The 16914-nt window shown below is 41.3% G+C and overlaps 1 protein-coding gene across 1 annotated transcript in view; it reads right to left on the minus strand.

Annotated features, from left to right (window-relative positions):
* LOC111870536 (repressed by EFG1 protein 1) overlaps nt 1-16345 on the minus strand; it is a 32478-nt gene extending 16133 nt beyond the window's left edge. Inside the window, exon 1 of the mRNA XM_023862904.2 lies at nt 15994-16345. Within this exon, the coding sequence (XP_023718672.1) occupies nt 15994-16290 (297 nt within the window). The 5' untranslated portion in view covers nt 16291-16345. The remainder of the gene's footprint in view (nt 1-15993) is intronic.
* Between the last annotated feature and the right edge of the window lie 569 nt (nt 16346-16914).

Here is a 16914-nt window from a genome sequence, read left to right on the forward strand (position 1 = left end):
AATAGGTCGTTGCCTAATTTCATGTGATATTCTGGCATTTACCTGGAGGTACTGAGGAAGACCACGATATCCTCAGTCAGAATAGCCGGTCTCCGGGTTGAGATCCTGAAGCGGGACTTACTAACCTCCTGACCTCTACGTGTGATCATCTCATTCTCTCATGAGGAGACAGCATCAGTAAAAGTTTGAGGGCTGTTTGAAAAGTAATTTTTGTTTATTTTAGGCAACTAATGTAGAAGCGCGTGAGAGCTCGCGGATGCGAGATAGTGTCACATGACTCAACTGCCTTGTAAGTCATCGCATAACTGGTCAGCTCGTGTTTGTTCTTGTCTCTACCGAGTGAGTTATGACGTGTCTGGCGTTTGATAATTTCGCCAGCTGCGAAATTTCGGAAATCCATCGTGAATTATGCGCGACGGTTTACGGCCAAAATGTAATGAGCGAAGGAAGTACAAGACAATGGTGTAGAATGTTAAAAGATGGACGGGTGAACAAATGTTCACGATGAAGAGCGAACTGATCGTCCATCTGTAGTGAGTGAAGATTTTGTTCAAAGTGTTGAACAAAAAATCTATGAAATATGGCGCATCATAATTTCAGAACTTACATGTTAATTTCCACAAATTCCATGCACTGTTCTCTACGAGATTATCACAGTAAGGTTAGGCTATCACAAGTTTTGCGCAAGATGGGTTCCGAAAATGCTGACTGGTGCGCACAAAACGCAGAGAATGGCTTCGGCTTTGACTTCTTACAAAGCAGTGGATGCACATATACTCACCATACACGCTAAAAAGTTTAAACATCATCTGTTAGAAAGCGATTGCAACTGTTTTCTGGGACGGGATAGGAACAGAGTGCTGATTGTGGAATTCATGCAAAAAGGAACCACAGTAACGTCAGAAGTGTATTGCGAAACACTAAAGAAACTTCTTCATCCAGTGTAATAATGCTCTGTGACAATGCGCGTCCGCATACAGTTGCTTGCACTTGAGCACTGCTGAAAGATTCCAACTGGGAGTTGTTTGACCACCCTCCTTGCAGCTCTGATCTCGTGCGAGCGACTACCACATATTTACCTACCCGAATAACTGGTTGGGATCACAGCGATTCAGCAATAATGAGGAGTTTGTGAAAGGTGTCAAAATGTGGCTGAGTTCACAGGCGGCAGACTTATATGACACAGGCATACAGAAACTTATTCCCCGATACGATAAGTGCATCTAATCCGGCGGTGACTACGTTGAGAAGTAGCTTAAGTATGCACGTATTTTTGTATATAATGATTTTTCCTCTTATTGCTTGTTTTGTTCGTAGCTCACCGGAAGTGACTTTCCGAATAGCCCCCGTATCTTGAGAAATAGTAGTGGGGAGGGGGTGATTATAATGTTGACGACAGCAGCAACAAACGGAGTCAGACAGGTACCGTAAATGTACACAGACAACGTTCTCTACTGCCGCAAAATGCACGAACTGATAATTCAGTTAGAGCAGTGCAACGAATCGAATTATTCAGAATTATGATTATGATTTTATTTGATTGTATTGTCACAGATGTGTAAAAATAAGACAGGCAACATCGAAAATTTAATCTTTGACCTTTCATTGAGAAACTGTATTCCGGTTGGTTGCAGACGTCACTGAAAATGTCGATACCGCTAAACTGCAGTGTCTATATACGTTACGTCTCCTCATTGTCGGCTTATTACATGGTTTAAAAAGTTACAAATGTGACTGAAATCATCAGCTTTCTAAGTGTACACCTAATAAACCACGTTCACCGACAGATATATTGAAGACGGAGACAGATCCAGTCTCCGAAACGTCGTGGTTTTTTGTCTTTTATATACCAGACGATGGGTGAAGTCCAAAATAAGCCAAAAGAAGTACAGTATACACCATCGTCAGAATCCTTTCAAGTCTATATTGAAATAAGTTCCACATACTCAAGACTCCTTACCTGAAGGCAATAATTAAACATAGTGAAAAGTAAGTAACATCACCCCATTCTTAATTAACGTGCCATTCAACATATTGGAGAATACAGACATGTCTCCACATTGTTAATATCGGCACCAGATGGTGATGAAATTTATTTAACAGCACTGATTTCTATAGGAGGCTCAGTGGGCACCTGAACCAGTCTCGACAGAACGGTGACGTACAGATTAAGCCCTAATGTACGGCCGCACAACATATATTTCTGATAAAGTTTACAAACTGGACGATGTTTCGGCGCTAGAGCGCCGTCCCTAGGCATAGATACCAGTTAAAACGTGAACACTGAATGCGTTAGGTCTGCGTGTGTATTCGTGTAAAATAAATAAATACATGTATATATTTATTTCACATACATAATATATGTAATGTTTATGTCTGTGATTGGCATTGTGGCCTGAGGATGGCGATTTAGGACCAAAATATGCAGTCCAGTTTATAAACTTTTAGTAAGTGTATGTCGCGTGACTATAAAACTGTACGCTGTACGAGTATATTCGATTGATCTAAACAAATAACAGGATGGAGCAACGTAAGATATAATAACATACTTCCTCCGGGAATCGAATGTCCCTTGCTTCTTTATGCCGAAATATAAGACGGTAAAAACCGTACCCCTTATAGGACTCGGGCATTGGTCGTTCAGCCCGTAGCCAGACACATAATCGTATATACTGAAACACATTTTATGTGCGACTTATATTCACTTTATATATGAAAATGGAACGTCAAAGAATATGGTAAGAGCGCTGTGCACTTCGATTTGACATACTTATGCCTCTCATTCAGCGCACTGGGTCATTTTTTCCAACGTAACTCGCCCGTACATTTTAGTGGAATTGCAGGGAAAGGAAATTATCTTAGATTTTCTTGTGCCCCGCTCTTCTGTTTGCAATAAAGGAGAGGAGCGTTTCTCTCTCATGGAAGAGCAATTTTTGGCAATCTCCCAGGAGACACTCTGCAGTGCCGCCAATACGCAGACCAGTGGCCGCTGAAATACTCGGAAAGGGAACATCAAAATTTCCTGGAACATGAACGATCCATCAAGACTGCAGTTTCAGGATTCCGTTTTGTAGAAGACTCAGATCCGAATTTCATGGATAATTCAATTGCAGTGCTGAGAACGGCATAAATATATCATTTTTTTTTGTAACTTATGCATTCGGATTGAAGAAGGATATTTAAAAATATTTTTCTTCCACTGAAATACGAGGGGGTACCCAAAAGAAACAGAACTTATTTTTTTTTTTAAACTTATTTATTCAAATTTTAAGCACAAACCTTCAATCCCCTTCAAAGTACTCTCCACTTACACTAATACACTTGTCTAGTCTTTTATTCCATTTTTCAAAATATTGTCTAAATTCATCTTTTGAGATGCTTGACAGCGCCTCCGTCGTTTTTTTCCTTCACCTCAGCAATATCAGCAAAACGCTGAAAAAAAAAGTTTTGATCATTTCGGGAATCTTCTTTCAAAGCACAGCATGCTTCCACGCGACCTTGTTTTTGTTCAGCAGTCAGCAGTCGTGGCACGAATTTCTCAGCCACCCTTTTCATTCCCAAATCTTCTGTCAAAATTCGCTGAACTGAGCTCTAAGTCACTCCCGACAGCTCCACAATTTCTTCAATGGTCCGTCGTCGATCTTCCTTGATGATTTCACGATTTTTTCAACATTTTCATGTGTTCAGGCCATTGCAAAAACGACGATCACACAAAACAGTTGTCACTATAAACTCTGCCGAAACTAGTCCTTACCTTCTGAAGCAAAGGTAGTCGGCTTATCGACTCAGGAATGTTAGCTCTATGCGCTCATAGCGGCAAAACGCGGTACTACAAAAGCTCTGCCCACAAAAAATTAGTTCGGTTTCTTTTGGGTACCCCATCGTACCTTTAAAGCTTTCTGAATTAATATTTCTTGCGTAAATGAATCTGAGGGAATACTGGAATGAGAAATTTGTATGATTCGCATTATTAGGCGTCCTTGACAGAGAAAAAGAAAACGCTTCATGTGGAGATCATGTCTGCCCGTCTGCTTGTTATTCTGTCAGTGACTTCAGTGTCTGAACCTAAACGGCTTGACAGATTGTCATGAAATTCGATAGAGAAGACTCTCGATAAACGCTCTTGAGTATTTTCGATTTTTTTCAGCCATAATGATGCATAATAACGCTTTATTTACGTAAGATGATAACGGATGTTTTTTCGGGTATCCCATGAACAGTTTCTCATATACTGTTAGAACTCGTTTAGAAAGATTTACGTCGTGAACCGTGATGCGGTGCCGATAGTTGGCCATGTTGATCTATAATAAAGCTTAATTTTCATAAGACTTTTCACGTGCTTCGTGAAAGTTTTCATGAATTTAACTGAAATTTAGTGTGGGATACTTCCACCAACGCTATCGGGAAACTTGGAATTTCAGCCATGTTGATCAGCACTAATATCATGAATGGAAATGTTCCTGTCTCCAGGAAAACCCTTTCATAAATTTGTTGAAATTCGATACGGGAGACTTCCAATGATTTGTATACCATCATTTCTCTTATTACGTAAGCTAAATAAGCTTCAGAGCACTCTGGTGGCAATTCTGCGTTCTACATTACATCGAATGGCCTTTCCATTGAGATTGAGCTTCACATGGGCAGGGAAACAAATACATATTCTCGAGTTATTGTGAATTAGGCTCTCTGAACTGTTCAGATCCAAAATCAATTTTGAAAGGGTGATTTCATATAGACAGCGATTTGTCATCCATGGACGTCCATAGCCTCGATACTGAACCCATCGTTATATAACCAAATCCATGGAATGTATGTAGTTTGATGTATAGAAAAGAGCATGATGAAGTGCAGGAAATGCTCTGAACATTTTTTTGCATACATATTCATACAAGAAAGGAAGGAAAGAATATATTAAGATAGAAAGGGAAGAAGAAGGAAATAGGGCCGAGAAGAAAGAAAGGAAAACCCATTACGTACTTATATTCGCCTTCCGTTCTATGGAACATTGGAAGATAAACAAGCAGAGACACCTGGATGTGAACAAGCTACTGAACTCTCATGCTGACAGTTGTGTTTGCTTGACAACAGACTGTCTGTACCATTTCACTGCTGTGCAATGACACTAATTACTCCAACAGACATGCTACGAGCAGCGTTACTGATAAACGGGAAAGTATTGAAATCAACTTTCACTGACGTACTGCATATTAACGTATTGAACTCGACATTTTAGCGAATTGGAGCCTGGAGACCACTTTGTATGACAAAATATGGAACACTTTGCATTTAATTACAATTATGTAAAGCAAAATTTGCGTAGTGAGATGTTAATACATACTATCATTAAACAAGGCTGTTAGTTAGGTTAGTCACCGGCTTTCCACCGCGGCGGCTCGGGTTCGAGCCCAATTCAGGTCATGTGGGATTCGTGGTGGACAAAATGGCACTGGGGTAGGTCTTCTCCGAGAACTTCGGTTTCCACTGCCAATTCTCATTCTACCAAATGCTCCATACTCGTATATGATCCGGGGATGGTACAATGCGTTATTTAATGGTCGACGTACCAAGTGGACTCAGTCTCACCCCACCATACGAATTTAAAAAATCAGTAAAACAAAGGAGCCCAAAATGGAACATATGCCGAGCCAACTGAATTAATTCCAAGCACTCACACGCTGTTTCCTGAAGACCCATTTTAATACTGTCCTCCCTACTACATATTATTTCTTAAGCGGTCTCTTCTCTTCAGGTTTTGGGGCTGAAGTTTTCTATGAATTTCTCCCATCCTCATCTGTGCTACATTTAGAGGCCATCTCAGCCCCCCCCCCATCTTTATCTTCGTCGTACAAGTTCCTACACTTCCACAGTTTTCCCCACATTCCTGCTATTTTCTCCCTCGTAAGTAAAAATGCTGTCCTCAGTGATCCTTCGCATCTGAAATCTATATTTTCTCTTGGAGTGAGCGACCAAGTTTTGCATATATGGATACAGTTGGCAAAATTATATTTTAGAATACGCGCGTTTCAATCTTTACGCTTTTAAATAGTATTTATGGAATGGTCCTTAATGTTTTATAGCAAGTGTCTATCATAAACACCATTTACCTGCCGAGAACAGTTATAGGAAGAAATAGTATAAAAGATCATCAACGCCGTCCGGTGAGGTTCATAATGTTTTTTTTTCTTTAATAATTCATCCTTTACATGTTTCGGTCGGAGCGACCATCTTCAGAAGGACAAATCAGTACATGCGGAAACCACTATTACAATGTCACTGCTATACCGTTACAACAACAGAGCGCGCCCCGAACAAATGAACGACATTAAAGAGTCGTGTTCTTCAAACAAGAGAAGCAGTGTGAAGGACACGAACCGAATTGGTTCTAGATTTTAACAAAGTTTTTAAACAATACTTTTAAGTAGACTTATTATAATAATTTATAAATGTTTTAATAAATTCAAGCACATCGCTGTAGTTGTTAAAGGCTAATATTTTATATTCATGACATTGTAATGGTGGTGTATGTGTGTACTGGTAATGAAAGATGATATTGCAGTAGTGGTTTCCTCATGTATTGATATGCCCTTATGAAGATGGTCGCTCCGACCGAAACATGTAAAAGATGAAACATTAAAAAAGAAAAAAATTATCAACCTCACTGGACGGCGTTGGTGATCTTTTATACTACTGCTAGTGTAACAGACCAGGATGAACCAAGACAAATTTATAGGAAGAAACATTTTCAGTAGAATTTGACAATACAAAATACGACATAGATTTTCTACTTCTCTTTGTAGTGTTGTACGTTTTACTTCTTACTGAGTGCTATGAATACTTTTGTTCCTCTTCTGTGCTTCATCAGCTCGAGTGGTTTCTCTAACATTTCATTCGCTCGCTCTTTCCTTTACTGGATGTTTCTTCCCGGAAGCAGAAAGTGGGTTACTAGCAGCATTGTGATAGACGAGAGAGCTAATAATTCTCTCTCAAGCAAGAAAATACAGCTGTAAACAGCCGGGAAAATACGTGTTCGCTCAACACAATCCACTTATTTTCAGCTCCATTTAGATAACTAGCCATTGTGTTGAATTTCAGAGAGAGAGAGATTCTGCATGCAAACAGCAAACTCCGTCAATATCAATTTCTCAGCGAGGACATTGTTTTCAGATGCTCAGAGCGCCTTAAATTTCTATACCATGCTATACAGTAATGTAGGAGAAGTTGCCGCTGAAGCACGGCGATCGGCTGTTGGCTTTCGCAAACACGTGCAGCTCAATGAGAGAAGTTCCCATGCAAAGTATACCCACAGAATTAGGATAAGTAAATAATATAATATTACAGAGTTAAATAAAATTGTCCCTGTGACTAAGCACCGCTTCATGAAAACCCCTAAGGATTTCGAGACAAAATTACAGCTACATGTTTCAGCATATTCCTTGAAAAGCTGGTAGTTGCTCAGCTGGCCAAAAATATTTTTGTTTTTGTGTAACCCGAAATTCCATCGGTGTGTTCACAAGATCCTGACCAACTGAATCCAGTCCGCTCTCTCCAATCCTGTTTCCCCAAGGTCTTATAAAGGTTAATTAACACCGTCCAGTGGGACTGATAATTTTTGTTTTTGATATTTTATCCTTGACATATTTCGGTCTTATACAGACCATCTTCAGAAGGATATCAGTACAATTAGAAACCATTAGTATAATGTGTTTTGCATATATTAATATATACATACAATAAATACGAAATATAATATTTTAACAACTGCAGCGGCGTATATTTATTCATTATATTATGATAACAGTGTATGTATATATTAATATTCACAGAGCACATTGTAATAATGGTTTCTAATTGTACTGATATCCTTCTGAATATGGTCTGTAAGACCGAAACATGTCAACGATAAAAGATCAAAAAAGAAAAAAAATATATCAGTCACATTGGACAGTGTTAATTACACTTTATAACATTGCCAGTGTGACGGGCCAGGATGAACCAAATCAGAATTCTCTAAAATCCGTTTTAACAATATCCTCTCATCTATGTGTTAAGTTTCTCATGTTATATCATTACTTCAAGTTCTCCAAATAAATATTTTAAGCATTTATCATCGGATAGATGTCAGAAAAGAAAGTCTAACCAGAATAAATAATAATGCGAAGCATACTTAAAAATCTAGAAACATTTTGTAAATGCAATAACTCTTAGATCAGCAGCCGGCTTTCAGCACAGCTGCAGAACTAACCCCAGTGCACAGACTGAGAGTTAGTTTTTATCAGATCAATTAAATGTACAAAAATCTTTCTTTTCAGTAAATCCCGAAAGTGTACTTATACTTATAAAATGGGGCCGAGCCCTTCTTGAGAAGCTGCCAATTGTGCAGCTACTCAAGAACTTCCAAACATTTTATGGAACCTGAAGGTTCATTACCGTGTTCACAAGAGCCCTCCACTGGTCCCTATCCTGAGCCAGATCGATCCAGTCCATACCACCCCATTCTATATTTCTAAGATCTTTTTAATATTGCGACCGGCTCTGGGGCCCACCCAGCCTCCGACCCAAAGGATGCCGGGGGCTCTCCCCGGGGTAAAGGGGCCGGGACGTGAAGCTGATATACTGTCTAATTGTACTCCCATTTGTTCTCCAATATCTGACGAATGAAAAAGATCTGATCAGTAGTTGTTCTGTTACTTCGAAACCCACACCGATGATCTCCAATAATTTCATTTCTTATAGACTTAACCATGAGAGAAAAATATTGGATACAATTTTGTATGAAGTTGATAGCAGTGATATCCCATGATACTTACTGCAGTCATTTTATCACTTTTCTTGTGAGTTGGTAAAAAAAATAGACTCCTTTCACTGATCAGGCAAGTCTTCCTTATTCCAAATAGAATTACTTAGCTTATGGACCTTAGAACGTAATATTTCACCTCCTGATTGAATCAGTTCTGCCGGAATTTGATCACTACCTGATGATTTATACCATTTCAATTTTGCAATAACAGTTTCAAACTCGAAAGGGCAGGGATCAGGTACTAACGGCTCAGCTGTATGTATTTCTCTCTGCCTAACACCACTGGCCCTATGTACACTCAGTAACTGAGAGAAGTAGTTCTTCCACCTATTCAAAATATTGTAGGAATCTGAAAGCAGGTCAGGCTTAGGTCGTCTATCCAAGGAACCCATTCACGTCTGAGGCCCTTTGCGACATTTCGTCACAAGCTTATTTTTTTAGGTGCGGAGTTGTTAGCCCCACGTCCAACTCTCAAGCTGGGGGATCACCTCTTGTCTGCTGTCCGCGACTGCTTATTCGGAAATCCACAGCTACCCTACATATCTGGAGGCCGTCTCCATCCGTAAACTAAGGACGCGCCATGTGACAACGTATCCACCTAACCCGCAAGTGTATATTATTAGTAATATACTCGTATGTCAACCCTCCAATGGCTCTCCACCTTGTCGTGGTGGTGGGGCTTGCGTGACTCTATGACCTGGAGAGTTATGCCGGCGGTAGTTTAACTACCGGTAGGGTCATCCATGCCGGAAAGGTGAAAGGGTAGAGTCCAGACTAAGGGAAATACCCTGGTCCTCCAGGTTTGGGGTTGGGCATGAGGCTAACAACCTCATCCTGTAAAAAGAATTTTGTTAAGAACTAATAGCAGCCTCGGATAAGTGGAATAAACGGGAAACGGACTAAGCAAAGGACGAGGAACAGTGATAATCTGCTGGCTACTTGGAATGCACGCACAGTGCTGCAACCCGGAAATATGCAGGGAGTAGCAAGAAATGAAGGAAGGCTGTATTCCGAAAGAAGAAAAGGAAAATCCAGGATGGGATGACCAGACGATGTTGAGAACGAGCTGAAGAAAATAAAGGTGAAAGGATGAATAGAAAGGATGAGGGCTAGAGAGCAGTGGAGACTGGTTGTAGAGGAGGGCAAGACTCACCCAGGGCTGAAGTGCCGAGTGGTATGTTAAACATAGATACGATTTTTGTTCACATAATTAAGACCAAAGTGTAAATTACAAAGTTTCAAAGTGATTCGTATTCGATACAGAGAAGTCTCTATACTCTCGTTACGTCTAACCGATATCTACAGAAAACACGCAGCCTTCTTTGAAATATCTAAATTGTTTAAGTAAAAAGGAAACCGTACTCTTGTATCTGGGTATATATGAAATCGTTTAACTTGAGCTTGTGTAAATCGGGGACTTAGTTCATACTAGAAGACCCTAAATTAACGTGCAGCTAAGTTCAAATGTGCTTCTGATGTACTGAATATACACAGATTGAACTTTTGTCATCCATATAAAGGTAGAAGGTAAAGATATCCTTGTAACAGGCCGTGGAGGCCCATAGGGTTGTGAGACGTCGAGGCTCCCACATTTTCTAGACAATCGGCTCATAGATGGCGGTGGGGTTGTCAGCCTTACACTCCGGCCGGCCGCCCTTTATCCACACGAAGATTCCTGACACTCATTTCTGTTAAAGGCTGAGTCGACCCCAGGGCCATAGTGCAGCATTAGGTTAATTGAAAAATCCAATGATCTCATCGGGAATCGAACCCGCGGCCTTGTGACTTGTAGCATAATGCCTCAACCAACTACGCTACCGCGTGCCCCTCTGTCATCCATACAATCTGACATTATACAAAATTAAATTCATAGCCTGCAGCTTGCATTGTTCTATTGCAATGTGCAAATAAACAGTCACAAATAAATTACAACAATAGTGGAAACACAGGTTCGTCTTGGGATGGGGGGGGGGATACGGAGGTCGGGATTTCCTTGTGGCACATTGGGAAATGTTAACGAGCCCTAATCATTTTCTGCTGCCTGGCATTTAAAGGAAATGTCAGAACATTTTCTGAACTACAGTTTTATTGCCTTGAAATAATTATCCCTGGAATATTCCACGCTTCAAGGTAGTGTATAGTTTTATGTGACCTTTAAGAATCGAATTAACACACTCTTTAACATTAAATTTCAATGACCCTTTCAGTAAGGAATAGGAACGTAACTGAAGAACTGATTAAATTATATAATGAGGAGTTCGTTTGATATGCAGCCTTTTACTTAATATTATTATAACGATTAACTACTGGAGCATGAGATGGATCACGCATGAGGAAGAAGAGAAATGCACACAGAATTTTAGCCAACCCACCTGGGAGGCGTAAATATGAATCGGAGGCACAGAATGTGAGCGTACTGGGGCACGGACTGGATTAAACTTCTTGTGAATTCGCTGATGAACTTTCGGGATCCATAGAATGCAGTGAATTTCTTGACCATGCTGAATGAGTTAGTTCGTATGTTTTGAGGAACAGACGAGGGATTGCTTACTGTGCAGTTGCAAGAGTGTCATGTCAGTTCTTGTGGACGCCCAGCCTGAATGTTTACGTATTTCTATTTACTATTTTCTCGCCCCCAAAGGTGTCTCCACCTTGTCGTGGTGGTGGGACTTGCGTGACTCTGTGACCTTGAGAGCTATGCCCGGCAGTAGTTTAACTACCGGTAGGGTCACACATGTCGGAAAGATCAAAGGGTAGAGTCCAGAGTAAGAGAGATACCCTGGTCCTCCAGGCTGGGGGTTGTGCATGAGACTAACAACCTCAGACTGTAAAAAGAATTTTGTTCAGAAACCTAACAACCAGCCTCGGGTCATCATGCGTGGGTCCATTCCTGTGGCAACATGCATTGGTTGTGGAGACTGTAGAGAAGGCCAAGGCTCACCCAGGGCTGTAGCGCCGAGTGGTAGGTAGGCAGGTACTTATTATTTCCTAGCGGTCAGTTTGATGTTTGTCAAGAGAGGAAACATTGTGTGAGATGTGCCGTTCTCACGATAATGAAGATCGCCGTCTTACGGGAATGATGCCGTGCATTCTGCTAGATCATCACCAAACTTTCCGAGAAACTCGCTATTCCTTCTTCAGTGTAAAAGAAGTCTTCTATCCAGAAGTTGGAGGCAGAATGTTCCACTTAAGACTGGGGCCACACGAACGCACAAAATTCGTCCGTTGTAAAAATAAACAAGAGAGGTTCCATTGCAGACAAAACAATACGCACCGCATTCTGCAACTGTGTGGTGTCCTCAGCAACGTCCATCATAAAGTACATTCGTTGGAAAAATGCGTATCAAACTATAAGGCATCATATCCCGTACGACAGAAGCCTTCAAGAAGACTCCAAACCCACAAATGCAATACAACTAAACGTGCACAAATATGCGAAGGCATGAATAATTACTGATACATTTAGCCAACTTTACATTTCTTTTTGAAGATCTGCGTTAACTGTAATTAGGAGACTTGAACGTATTTGTAGAACAAAATGGTTGGTGTTGTGGAAATATTCTCTCATCTCGTATCGTGTTATAGTTTTATTTACCGCAGTCGTCCACACTTAACACGCTCAATATGTATACAGTCCCAAGAACATTTCGGCAGCACCAGCAGTATTTTCAACGGAATAGCTCATGAGCTACAGCTCAGTCTCTGCATTCTCCTGTCTAACCGTAATTTACATTTATCTTTGCATGAACACATGAATTTTCACACCGACATGAACTATTCTGACCCTTAAGATACCTCAGATATTAACAATTTGTATTGTGACATGACGCCTGAAAGCCGGAACATGACCGTCTGCTAGGCAACGCTTCGCTAAGCACACTCCCATGGCAACGCGGAATAGACCGTTGCTAGGCAACGGTTTGATAAACACGCATTACCGAGGCATCGGATACGCAGATTACAATAGACGAACCCTTTCAAGAGCGTACTCTGTTCGCGGTCCACACCTGGTCAGAAAATGTCACGTAATTCATTGGCAGTGAGTCGTACTGAAGTAGAAGACTATAGACTAGAGGCCAGTCCGAGATCCAGAAGAATACAGTGAGAGTTTAGTCATCAAAGAGTTCAATGTGTGAACTATTATTATCAACTGTACTTGTAATATAGACGTCCAATAAATCCAAACATCAAATCTATAACACACAATTATCCATCACTCATACCCCGTATGAGTGACAGTATTAATATATTTCCTGAGCATTTTTTCAACAGCCGGTATAGCGACTAGGTTACGGGTTGGACGATCAATTAGTCAGGGTTCGATTCCGGGTTGGGGTAAGATATTGCTCTCTTCTACATAACTTCCAGACCTAATCTGGTGCCCACACAGCCTCCCACACAATGAGTATTGGTAGATCCTAAAGGGTCCTGAAGGTAGTGTATAATACTCAGAATTTGGACTTTGTCCATCTTTCGGTATCCTGAAGAACACAACGTTTCGAAAACTGGATCTGTTTCCGTCCTCGGGTGAGAGGGGGAATACACCTACTCCGTTGGGTGCCTTAGAAAGAGTTAACTTCAATCACTGGACCTAATTCTAGTTTCTAGAATACCGGACGATGTATAAAGACCAAGAACCCAGTAAGTCTGAATGAGTGCCGGGTCTGCTTCAGGTGGTGGGGGAAGGGTACAGCAGCAGGGGCGTGAAACTGGCCACTCACCTCCATCTAATGCTGAGGTTAAGAATAGTGGAGCAATACCTCCACTTCCCATACGTCTTCATGGCGTGGTTCTTAATTACTTAAGCCCAGATTTAACTTTAACTTACAGTTACATTGATAAAATTATTATTCCCTTGATTTCTATTTACACCACAAATCGCCCTTTTACAGTGATTCTTATTGTGTCCGTCAATTTAAAAGCAATAGTATCGCGTAATATACTTCCACGAAACTAATGTTTCACATGCATCTTAATTTCTTCCCTTCGTATGCCCATTACAGTTTGGGTTAAGCAGTATCACTATACCAATGTTAGCTTTATGCTCGTATTGTCTATAATCCGTTGTTTATACGTCTGTGTCTCTACAACATTAATTCTAGTTGCTGGCTGCTGGGTGGCGTGCCCTGTCTACGCGTTGCTTTAATTACCGTCAGAAACAGTGTCCATGCGCGAAATTATGTAGGCTACAATCACGCCTCTTATCTTCACATGCAGATGACCCTGTACTCACAGGAGTAATTCATCATACATGAATATCCTACGCGACCGTTGTTGGTAAGGTCAAAGGTAAAGGTAAAGCTATCTCTGTAACAGACCGTGGTGGTCCATAGGGTTGTGAGGCGTCGAGGCTCCCACATTTTCTGTCTTCACCCCCAGGAAGATTCCTGGTACTCAGTTCTGTTAGAGGCTGAGTCGACCTCCTCAAGGCCATAGTGCGGCTGAAAGATTTACATCAAGTGAGAAGGCCAAACTCATGTTAATTATGAAACAATGGACTAAATCACTCAATAGAGCACAGTCCTTAATAGCTTATTGCCGCTTAACTGATTATGAAATCCTCCGCTTTTATGGAACTCAAAGGTCCATCACCGTGGTTACAAAAGCCTACAAGTGCACCTCATTCTGGGTAAGATTAATCCAGTCTAGTTAGATAGGGGCCGGTCACGGTAGCCGAGCGGTCTAAGGCATGGACTGTCTTCGCTCGCTTGGAAACGGGATCATGGATTCGAATCCCACTCAGGGCATGGATGTTTAGTTTGTGTGTGTGCGTTTTTCTGTGTTTGTGTGCAGGTAGAGGCCTTGCGACGAGCTGATCACTCGCCCAAGGAGTCCTACCGTATGTGTAAGATCTAGAAAAACCGAAGTGAACGGAGAAGTTCATGGAGGTAGGCCTAGGCCCACTGGGGCTGTAGTGCCAAGGGGAAAAAAAAGTTAGATAGGAAATGGGGGGATAATAATTAATTATTATTTTTTTTTTAGGTTGTGACAAATAAACGTTTCCTAGGTCCTGTTTAATAATCGTAACATGCCAACCTTTTACAATGAGTCGTTGTTAGGTGCCCCCTCACCCAATTCGCAGCCTGGAAGACCATCCCTTCCTGTATGCGCACGACTGTTTACTGCACCCAAACATTCCAAAATAAATTACGCATCTTCCGTGTCTTTTCCACATCATCTGTTTATTTTGCAAGGGAGAAACATCAATGCCTTTACATAATTGTTGAGGACTGCATCCTGTTGCGTATATACAATGAAAATATAAAATTTTTATCGTCAACGCAACAATACTTTATTATTTATTTATCTATGTAGCACGCACTACATGTTTCGACCTCAAACGTGTTATCTTCAGGTGTTGCAAGTTTCTCGCATACCATTACCGAACTAAAAGGCTAACATTCCCATTTTTATAAATAGTTCATACAAGTCAGTTTCTTTACATTGTTTACTGTACGGAATGTGGAAGTTATGAGTAAATGAATGTATGCGTTTACGTAGCTCGGCTCATTATCTTAGTGTGGACAATTGCCTACAGTTTCCCATTATCAAGAAGTCCATCATTTGCTTCTCATTTTCAGTAGATACAAAGTAAATTCCAAAAATATTATCCTGTCGACCTGTGTGTGACCCAGTCCTCTAGAGCGATTTTAACCACTGCAAATCTTCGGGAAAAAAGAAACAGCACTCACAGAACAAAATCTAGCTCTTCATTTAAAGTAGGCCTATATTTAAATAAATTAATAATTACAAAATTGTATTAGACCCTTTACCTTTCATACTATAGGCCCATTCTTACATGATAATTGTCCCAAAGACTATATTCGAATATTATTGTCTAGTAGCGGAACCGGAAATTTCACATCACCAATATGAAGGCATGCCATTGGGTACATTATCAGCCAATTTCATTGGTTTCTCGTCCTTTCAGTCCAATTTCTTGTTATCTGGCGTGTTAACCCCCCTTGAAGTTCCACCCACCTCCCCATTTTGTAAGATCAGTGTTAATGTTATTTCGACTCCTTATCCGTCTTCTTAGTGGATGATTTTCAAGAAGTCCCCATAAACCACGTGTGAAGAAATGGGCAAGAAATGTCCACCTGACATTGACTGAAACTTCCCTCAAAGGGAAAGAAAATATGATGATAGTACTGACACCATTTGTCCAGTGCTTTTTCCCTTGACCCTGACCCTACCTTCTGCAGAAGTTGAGGTCGATTGTCCAGTAACTGTTGGCTGGCAGATGGTGCGACAGCCGTGGATGTGCTTGCTCCTCCAGGGTCGCCAGGCGTGATCCCTTTTGTGAGACGGCATGCCTCTACACGACGTTGAAGGTTCTGGAGAGCCTTGGCTTCCTCCCGACGTCTACTCGGTCGTGGTACACTGGCACCGCACCCTGGAGCAAAACTCACCGTCTGCTGTTGCTGTCCAGCCCCATAACTTTCGCTTCCGTAATTGGCACCAAGAAGTCTGCGACTAGCCGGGAAGCGCATTGCCCCACCGCGGGTGATTGATGCCGGATCCTCTGGGTCGCGAGTGTCAGCTGAGAGCTCCATCCCTACACTGAGCCTTCTCACCCAGCATCCAGCCCGATTAGTCCCGAACCCTCCACCCCTCTTCTCCATATCTAGGGGCAGGGATCGATAGGCAAGGCGCTTTTGGTCATGACGTTACGATATTCTACCCAGCCATTTTATGTCAGATGCATAACCCTTCATTATACACGTATAAGAACCCGTGGAACATACGTCTACGTTTCTAAAGAACCAACATTGTAAGCAGGTATAAACTCAACAGAAATTATTACTGATTTTTACGAACCATTGGATTTTAAATCTTCATCTTGAAGTGAAATGTTCAAAATATTGCACTACACAGTTTTGGCTGTGCCTCAAGCAATTTTCTCCCACGGTATTCACTTCTGGGGGCACGCGGTAGCGTAGTTGGTTGACGAACTATATTATAAGCCGGAATGTCGCGGGTTTCATTCCCGACGACGTCACTGGATTTTTCAATTAACCGAATCCTTGCAGCCGCAATATTGCCCTGAGGTCGATTCAGCGTCTAACAGAAATGAGTAACAGGAATCTTCCTCAGGATAGAGGGAGGCAGCCCGG

The sequence above is a fragment of the Cryptotermes secundus genome, unplaced genomic scaffold (assembly GCF_002891405.2).
Source record: "Cryptotermes secundus unplaced genomic scaffold, Csec_1.0 scaffold1674, whole genome shotgun sequence".
Lineage (NCBI taxonomy): Eukaryota > Metazoa > Arthropoda > Insecta > Blattodea > Kalotermitidae > Cryptotermes > Cryptotermes secundus.